This window comes from Bubalus kerabau, chromosome 1 (assembly GCF_029407905.1).
Source record: "Bubalus kerabau isolate K-KA32 ecotype Philippines breed swamp buffalo chromosome 1, PCC_UOA_SB_1v2, whole genome shotgun sequence".
In the NCBI taxonomy this organism is placed as follows: domain Eukaryota; kingdom Metazoa; phylum Chordata; class Mammalia; order Artiodactyla; family Bovidae; genus Bubalus; species Bubalus kerabau.
Window position 1 is genome coordinate 104602918 of NC_073624.1, and position 9818 is coordinate 104612735.

General features: G+C 38.6%; 1 protein-coding gene across 1 annotated transcript in view; it reads left to right on the forward strand.

The window, feature by feature from the left end:
• The window catches only part of C1H12orf50 (chromosome 1 C12orf50 homolog), a 33693-nt gene extending 26406 nt beyond the window's left edge, over positions 1-7287 (forward strand). The window contains exons 10-13 of the mRNA XM_055586254.1: positions 836-940; positions 1189-1392; positions 3134-3226; positions 6796-7287. Coding sequence (XP_055442229.1) covers positions 836-940; positions 1189-1392; positions 3134-3226; positions 6796-6821 — 428 coding nt within the window. The 3' untranslated portion in view covers positions 6822-7287. The remainder of the gene's footprint in view (positions 1-835; positions 941-1188; positions 1393-3133; positions 3227-6795) is intronic.
• Positions 7288-9818: the final 2531 nt, after the last annotated feature.

Genomic DNA, 9818 nt, shown 5'->3' on the forward strand with positions numbered 1-9818 from the left:
GTGACACTTGTGAAAAATACAGTTTCCAAATTCTAGGAAGGGGAGCATGCGAGTAAGGATGGAGCATGATGTTTCGAGAGGAGACAGTGAATCAGGGCTTCACTGAAGGCTTCCTGCTTAAGCTGAAGATGGGAACTAGGGCAAAGAGAGATTTATCAGCCCACTATAGAGAGCTAATGCAGTCTACATAGTGATTTTGATATTCATTTTTACTCTGGAGAAATGTACCTTAGAAATTCTTGGAAAATTGAGCCTGCCCATAAAATTTTCCATGTTAAAACAAGCAAGCAAGAAGTGAATAATTTAGTAATATTAGCATTTACAAATTTTGATTATTGAGTCTTGTTTCACCAAACTATCCATGACCCCAGCTTAGAACAATAAGGTAATATTCACTAAAAGTATTTTACACTAATCCAACTTAAGAAGTAGTAGTTTTGGCTTAAAAAGTAAAGAAAGATTTATGTTTACAATGACAATTCTAAAACTACTAAAAATAACATTATAATGAGATATATAATTATATTTGGATTGTAATTTTATGTTCTTTTAAAAGGATCCACATATTCCTTTGGACGAAAAGCATCTTTCCTCCAAAGGAATGTTATTTATTGAAAGTTTTCTCATCAATCAATTTGATGAGAAAAATCAAGATAAAATTTTTTTGGTACTTAAAAATAAATCACCCTTTGTTCTAGAAAGTGAAGTATTAGGGTGGTACATTTTTTTCCCCCTTGCTTGACATGTGAATGCACAGATATGTAATTAGTACCTACAGTAATTTTCAGATGAAAGCATTTCCTTAAAAACTGTAAAAATTTGTAACTTCTTTAAGTGAATGATGTCCATCCAGTGATGAAGCCTCATTTTAAAGGTGTGAAAAAAAGAAAATGGATATATGATGAACCAAAGAACTTTCCTGGCCCAGGGATGCAGAGAGGTAAAGTGTCTCTATATTTGGAATTCCTGAATTATAATTTGAAAATAGATTAAATAATATTTTCTAGCCAACAAACAAGGCACTATCATGCACCATGTATTTGAGATGTCAATTCCTATAAACCTAGTTCTTTTAGCTTACATTATCTTCCATCGTGCTATTAAACATTTAAAGTGCAGTGCATTAATTACAGGTGTGAAACCAGCTTGCTTCATCCCTTGTTCCCTTTCCCCTTTCCTTTATTATAGCAGTACAGGCTTCAAATCCCAAAAATAAAATGAGTTACCATCGGAATAATAAAAACAAAAATTCTGAGAATGCATCCTATATCCATGTTCAGAGAGATGCTGTCAGAACTGTCTCATTGAATGCACCTCCTCACGGCAGGCCTCCACACGGGTCCTACAATAAAGCTGATGTTAACAAGGAACCCAAATTCGAGCTCTGTTCAGGTAAGGTTCTACACGTACATAACTGTTGATTCATGTCTGTGATTTGCATCCCTGTGGGATGTCCTGATGGTCCAGCTAATCTTAGCTGCTCCCCACCCCCTTCTCTTTCCAGGCCATCACCACCATAACATCTTAGAAAACTAGTGAGAGGACTTTTGTCCATGTGTAGGAGTACACATGGTTTAAAGGATATTGGAGAGAATGTGTTAGGTGCAGATGGCTTGTCACTGACCCTCTCTAGAGTTTTGTCTCAGAGCACTGCACTTTGTTCCCCCTGGATGGCTTTATTTCACTCTTGAGGATTGTTTTTGAATGGTTGACATTTTCTTGTTCGACCAGCTGCATTGTTCTGTTATCACTTTTTGGCTAGTGCCTTGGTTTTTCTTTAGGCCTTCATGATTACTTTCTGAAAAGGTTAGTTTGGGGGTTAACTGCAGTATTTTTGACAACCGCTCATCTCTCCCATCCATGTCCAGATTGCTTTTAAATCATTCCATCATGTAATAGGCCAAGTCATAGTGTATGTGTCAGGAAGTACAAGGCCCTGAGGGAGGAGGGAACCAGATTTATTTTTTAATCCCTTGTGTCAGATGAATTTGGTTCTTTTAAAGCTGGGTTTTGATTTTATCAGTTTAACAAAAGGTCACTCAACTCCCTGTAATTTTGTTTGTATTTGCCTGTTTTTGCCTTTAGTCAGTGGAGTTCTGATTGTTCTATACTTCTTGAAGCATAAGTAAAAAACTCTGTGTCTATCTTTGGTCCTTCTTTTACAATTTACATAGAAGCTAGCTTTTAAATTATTTTTCTTCTGTTTGTTTTCGAATAGAATCTGTATGGATTTATATACATGATTATTTATATTTACTACTGTTGTTGTTGTTTAGTTGCAAAGTCATGTCCAACTCTTTTTGCGACCCCATTGGAGAAGGCAATGGCACCCCACTCCAGTACTCTTGCCTGGAAAATCCCATGGACGGAGGAGCCTGGTGGGCTGCAGTCCATGGGGTTGCTGGGAGTCGGACACGACTGAGCGACTTCATTTTCACTTTTCACTCTCATGCATTGGAGAAGGAAATGGCAACCCACTCCAGTGTTCTTTCCTGGAGAATCCCAGGGACGGCAGAGCCTGGTGGGCTGCCGTCTATGGGGTCGCACAGAGTCAGACACGACTGAAGCGACTTAGCAGCAGCATGGACTGTAGCCTGCCAAGCTCCTCTGTCCATGGGATTTCCCAGGCAAGAATAAAGCCCTTTACTTCTATCATCATTTTATTATTATTTTACTGTGAGTGGACATTTGTGAAGAATACAGTGACTACCGGACAGTTAGATACAATTGTCTAGATTTGTATTTGGGGGGCCTCAGACCTTCCTTTCCTTCTTTCCTTCTCTCCTTCCTTTCTTTAGTTCTGCAAATATTAGCAGAATTATATGTAAAATCACAGGAAAGCCAGACAATGAAATATTTTGATCACGTACATATATCATACTTTAGCTTAGCCTCGTGGGAGCAATTCTTCTTTGAGGAAATGAACAGCCAATTAAGAGATGTGTAACCACGGTCATTGATAACTTAAATGGTCTTAATAAGCTTACTTGTATCCCTGATTCCTTACCCTTGAAATGGTAAAATGAATTACTTAGAGACTAGCTTCCCCTCTGAGAATAATAACTTTGAAATACACCTGGAATATAATTTTAACATTATAAAATATTTAATTCCTGTTTCCTTTTTCTCTCAGATAAATATATGTCAACATCATATAATGGTTCAGCGTGGCGAAAAAGAATTCCTTTTTCAAAAACGTATTCAAAAAATGAAAAGATATATACAGGTAAATATTTACTAGTGGTTTTAATGTATCATGTAACTCTAAAATGAATGACAAGTTTTGAGCTCAAGGAACATATTTTAGAAAATTTTCATGATATATATGAATATAATTACTTGGAGTTTAGATCTCATCTACTAGCAATTTTTTTTTTGCCTTTTATTTATATATTTGATTGGAAGATAATTGCTTTACAATGCTGTATTGGTTTAATTTTACCTTTTTTTTAATTAGGTTTTTCTTTGCTTATTTTTTTTATCAGAAATATTTTGATATATTTCTCTTCTTAGCCAGAAGCATAGTAGTTTTAGCAATTATATAATCTGTTAAGATGCATTCTTTGTTGAACTACAAAGCAATATATAAGACCATATTTTGACACAAAATATTAAAGCCCTGCTATATCCTGGCTAGTGAGTACATAATGGCTAGTGCAGGCTGACAGGGCACCTAAGTTGTAGTTTCCAGCCTGGGAGGTTCAAAGTGACTATGGTCTCTGTTTTGTGCTCTTTTCCCTGGGATGGTGTAGAGATTCTGGGGACCTCCTGAGGGTAAAGGTTTATAGCAGCTCCAACCTCGGGTTCCAGGTGTGGTTCTTTTACTAAAAAGCTTGGTGTTTTACCCCAGCTTATTCTGAGGCTTGCTCAGTAGGTTTGAAAGATCACACAGGATAAACTGGTTTCAGTTACTTCTTAGAAACATGAAACTTTCAGAAAAACTCCTAGGTAGAGAGTTCCTACCTAAATCAGTAGCCTAGAACTTTCAGAATCATCTGAAATTCATAAAACCTTATACAAGAGATTCCCAGAAAAATCAAAATACATCTAGACTAGAAACTGTACACTTCCCAAAATAAAGAGCCAGGATCTTCTAAAGCAGCATTTCCCTGTAAACTCTTCACTACAACTGTGATGCAGTATGTAGACCTGTATATATATTTATAGGTCTTCCCTGGTGGCTCAGACAGTAAAAAAAATCTGCCTGTGATGCAGGAGACCTAGGTTCGATCCCTGGGTTGGGAAGATCCCCTGAAGAAGCGAATGGCTACCCACTCCAGTATTCTTGCCTGGAAAATTCCATGGATGGAGGAGGCTGGCAGGCTGCAGTCAGTGGGGTCACAAAGAGTTGGACACGACTGAGCAACTAACACTTTCATATATATTTATACTGGAGTCAATCGCTTTTCTTTTTTTCCTGTCTCTGCATATGTTACTACAAGAGAATGCTACTGCAGTGCTATTTGTTTATATTTCATCTTAAGTTCATGTGGGCTGCACTTGATTTTGTGAGGAAAGAGGTGAAAAGTCAGTGAAAATCCTAAATAAAACTACCAATTGTTAAGCCATGTCTTTTTCTCCCATGATTTCCTTGTGGGTGGGATGTTTCCACCCCTGTCCCAGGGACAGCTCCTGTATTCCAACAGCCTTCACCTACATAGTTAAACATGAATCACCAAAGGTTTGGGAGGGAAGAGGGGTCACTTCGGAATATGAAACACGTACCATCCCTGTATGTGACAGGAATGCAAGCTAACAAAACTGCTTTATTCTTTCAATTTTGGAGAGCATGGAGGAAGGTATGTGAAACAGACAGCAAGAGAACAGAAACTTTGTGGAGCCTCATCTTCCACCACCTCCAGCTCCACCAGGGCCCAGGGGTAGAAAAGTCAATGACAGAATTTCCCTTGAATTTTTAAGAATCAGAGCATAGAAAGGACTTGCAGTGTACTTCTCAGATGCAACCTAGGGGAAAAACTTTGGAGAGAATTTCTCAATGCCCTCTGGTGATGTGGTTGCAGGGAGGGTAAGCCCGTCTAATGCTAAAGGGTTGGAGACAGAGCCTCTGGAAATTGCCAAGCTCCAAGTTTGCTTGGGAGGGCATTACATATTCCTGTGAGTTTCAAGTGAGAGTAAGTTTCTGGGAGAGAGGACTCATGGGTGTACACAGAGTCTCCTGGCTGGGACTGAAGGGATAGCATCAGAAAGATGCCTTTGTGATTGGGTTCTCTTCCAGGGGAGGACTCAGCTGGAATCACAACAGATTTCCAGGGAGTTGATTAGAAACCAGGCCATCACTCACTGATCAAACCCTTGTTACTTGAAGGATGGTCTGAGGGCCACCAGCAATGACATCACTTGGGAGCTTGTTAGAAATATGGAATCTCCATCTCAGACTTACTGAATCAGTATCTGCATTTTAACAAGATTCCCCAGGTGATTACGATACACATTAAAGTTTGAGAAACCTTAGACTATGTTATATGGGCACTGTTCCCCAGCATAGGACCCAGACCTTGTTGAAACCCAAGATTGTTGAGATGAAATTCTTTTCCTAATGGTCACACAGCAGCAGCCATTCTCCCCAGTCCCAACCCTGCATGCATGTGTGCTAAGTCACCTCAGTCATGTCTGACTCTTTGCGACCCTGTGGACTGTAGCCTACCAGGATACTGGAGTAGATTGCCATGCCCTCCTCTGGGGGGTCTTCCCAACCCAGGGATCGAACCCAAATCTCTTATGTTTCCTGCACTGACTGGGTGGGTTCTTTACCATTAGCACAATCTGGGAAGCCCAGTCCCAACCCTAGAAATTAGGATAAACAGCAGGAAGGTAACGGAGGGAAAAAAAACAAAAACAAAAACAAAACCAACCTGGGAAAGAATTTCAAATTTGAATGTGATTGAAAGATACATGTGAAATAACTGTGGAACCACTGAATTTGGACTAAGTTTATAGGCACAGGACTAGATAAATTTTCGACATCAGGCTGAATGGGAATTTAGAGTCAAGAAATTAAAAAGGCTTCTAACAAAATAAAGTTAGTTTTCTTATTTGCCTAAGGCTTGGCTGGGTAATGTGTAACCCCTAAACACTTCCCCTTTGCAGTTGTTGTTTTCCCCAGAATAGGGAGAGAAAGGTTAGTTTGTGTTTTCTCGCCTGCACTTCCTGCTAGGGCACAGTGGAGAGATTGCAGCATTTCCCAGTGGACAGATGGCCTGTGGAGAGAGGAGGCAGAAAACACGAGCTGCCACTAGTCTGTTCCTCTGAGGAATACCTGAGCGCCAAGGCCAGAGGAAGTGTAAATGGGTGAGAGGAGCCCTTTGGGAAAATGTTTTTGGACGCTCTGAGGATAATGCAAGAGGAGAGGAAAATGTGTCTGTGAGAATCGAGGAAAGGAGCTGAAGGCAATTAGAGATGTCATTGTCAGCCTTCCCTTGAGGCCACATGTCCTTTCTGATAGGGATATAGCTGGTTGACTGGAGGTGCCTGTCTGCACAGAAGGGAACATTCATTCTCTTCATTCTGGGTGCCCCATGGTGCAGCCTTCTGTATAGTAGTATTTCTATTCCTTTCTATCCTCCCCTTCATCTAAATTCAAATCATAGCAAGCTTTGGAAAGAAATGGAATTAATTTGAATGGCGTTCTGAAAATTTATGAATTAAAACAAGCTTAGTTTTTGTTTTGTCTTAAGATTTATGGTACGTAATTAACAAAATAAATGCAAAATGTTTGTACCCTGAATAATGCTGAAAAAGAAAATAACTGAAATATGTTTTGTGTTTCATTATTAGAGCCAAGAAGAAATGGGAGCAAGTAAACCTGGAGGTTGAGAGAAGAGAAAAATGAGAAAAGAGAAAAGTGCCAGAAATCATCTGATTTACAATCAAAAATGAAAATTCAAAGAATGAGATATTCAAGTACTCCATACTATATACTGGATAGCCAAAGATGATAAAATGCAAATTCTGAAAATAAGATGCAGGAAGTACATTGTGCTCTTTCAAAACTGATAAAAATGCAAATTACAAACAGCTGCCTGTGTATTTGTATAGGTCTGGGATTCATTCGATGCATTGCCACAAACATTTAATAAAATTTAAAAGTTTGACAATTAAGATCACTCTTTAATTGTAAACTAAGTTAGATTGCACAGATTGAGGAGTAAAATTGTGCCTTTGATCTCTGTTTTGCAATATTCTTTAAGGAAGAAACCTCACATTTTCTTTCTTTACCTAGATTTTAACTGGGCCCTCTGTGATAGTTACAGATAAAATGTAAACAAATCCAGTGAAGTCCCAGGGTTACAGTATGGTGATGAGTATGAGAGGAATTCTAATAGATATACACTTTGATGTGTTATAGAAAGAGACAAAGTCTGGTTTGTCCTTCAGGGCTGTTGCTGAACAATGGCTTTTAAAGGGAAACTACAAAATCTACCTGTTGGAATGGGCTACATTCAGAACTGAAAAACAAATATTTCCTACCATGAAAACAAAAATTATATGATCATACTGGAGAAAAGGACTCATAAAAGAAAAAAAGTGAATTAACAATAGGGTATCCCAAAAGTCTGAGTGAACTTTTAAGGTTTCAGAAACTCCGGAAGTATAAATGCTTATGAATGTAAGAGAAAGACATCATTTGAAAACTTATTTCCATTTTGTTTGTGCTCGTTTAGAATTGTGAATCTTGAATAACAAAATTTTATTATTTAAAAAATTTCATCTGCAGAGTGACTGAAACAAAAACTTGAAATTAAAAATTTATTCTTCAAACTTAATACGAGAGCAATATAAATAATTAACCTTTCAAATGATATGTTTGTAAATTTGTAACATTTGTACTCCCATGTTTATAAAAGTTCAGAACTTCACTAAGACTTTGGAACCCCCTGTATTTGTATTTGCTTGTGTCTTATAGTTACTGGTAGCCTCTTGTTCAACATTTATTGGAGAAGAGAGGCAATCAGGACTCTTAGAAATATTTTATTTTTAAAACATTTTCTAAAATCACTGCAGATGGTGATTGCAGCCATGAAATTAAAAGACGCTTACTCCTTGGAAGGAAAGTTATGACCAACCTAGACAGCATATTTAAAAGCAGAAACATTACTTTGCCAACAAAGGTCTGTCTAGTCAAGGCTATGCTTTTTCCAGTGGTCATGTATGGATGTGAGAGTTGGACTATAAAGAAAGCTGAGCGCCAAAGAATTGATGCTTTTGAACTGTGGTGTTGGAGAAGACTCTTGAGAGTCCCTTGGACTGCAAGGAGATCCAACCAGTCCATCCTAAAGGAGATCAGTCCTGGGTGTTCATTGGAAGGACTGATGCTGAGGCTGAAACTCCGATACTTTGGCCACTTGATGTGAAGAGCTGACTCACTTGAAAAGACCCTGATGCTGGGAAAGATTGTGGGCAGGAGGAGAAGGGGATGACAGAGGATGAGATGGTTGGATGGCATCACCGACTCAATGGACATGGGTTTGGTTGGACTCGGGGAGTTGGTGATGGACAGGTAGGCCTGGCGTGCTGTGGTTCATGGGGTCACAAAGAGTGGGACATGACTGAGTGACTGAACTAAACTGATGCTATGATTCCAACTTGTGGAGTAATAAACCGTAGTTTCTTGCTTTTAATGGGCCTCTGTCTCCACACTTTCAAAAACTTAAGGATGTAGTCATTATGGTTTTTTTACCATAGATATAAATAAAAACTGGGTCAGCAAAATATCCTGGTAAGACAGACTTGAGAGGGAGATAAGAAAAGAGCTGAGTTGAAAAGCTGTCTGTTAATCGATGGAGGAAGAAATGCTTATAGACTCTTAAGTGTACAAGTAGTGCTTTTAAGCTTAAATTCCATTATGCCCCTGGTTGGGCAGTTGCTTTTTTGGAACATAAAAGAAGTTTGATGAATTTTACTGGTGTTCAATGAGTCTATTCATTTCAAAATGCAATAATAATAATAATTAAAATAGCATTTATTGGAAATGTAGTATATTAGTTTGCTGGGGCCACTATAATAAAGTACCCACAAACTGAGTGGCTCAAACAACAGAAATTTATTGTCTCACAAATCTGAAGGCCAGAAGTCTGAAAACAAGGTGTGGGTTGGTTCCTTCTGAAGGATCTATTCCAGGAGTCTCTTCTTGGCTTACAGATCACTATCTTTCTCGTTGTGTCTCTTTATATCAAAATCCCTTTATATGTGTTTATGCATTCATATCTCTTCTTTTATAAGGATACAGTCATGTTGGATTAGGGCCTATCTAAATGACCTCATTTCAACTGTGTAGACCTTATATCCAAGTAGGTCACATTCTGAGGTGGTGGGGTGTTAGATCTTGCAAAACATATGAATTTGGGATGACATAAAGGTGGCTCTGGGACCCTTCCAGGGGGGATGAGTAGTTCTTAGGTGACAAATCCATTCAAAGACTCCAATCTCCCTAAACCTTTGAATCCCTTCCTCTACAGTAAATCAAGGCAGGTCTGGCATTTCTAGCTTACTCATTCTGGACTACTTTTTAGTCCATATTTAAACCAACCAACAAACCAAACTATTAGAACCCTTTCTAATGCCCTGAGCCGCAACCAAGTGCAAAATCTCTGCTTAGTGGGAGAGATTCAACAAATTAGGCTTGATCTAAATTTTTGTTCTTTCCATGATTATTCTGTATCTTTAATATTCATTCCCACATGAATTCCCTCAGTTTTTGCCTGTATAAATTAGAAAACTCAAGTAGTTACTGTAACGTGTAGCATACATCCTCATGTGCCACACACTGTACTTTAGGAGCCTGTTGGGACTTGAGTCTA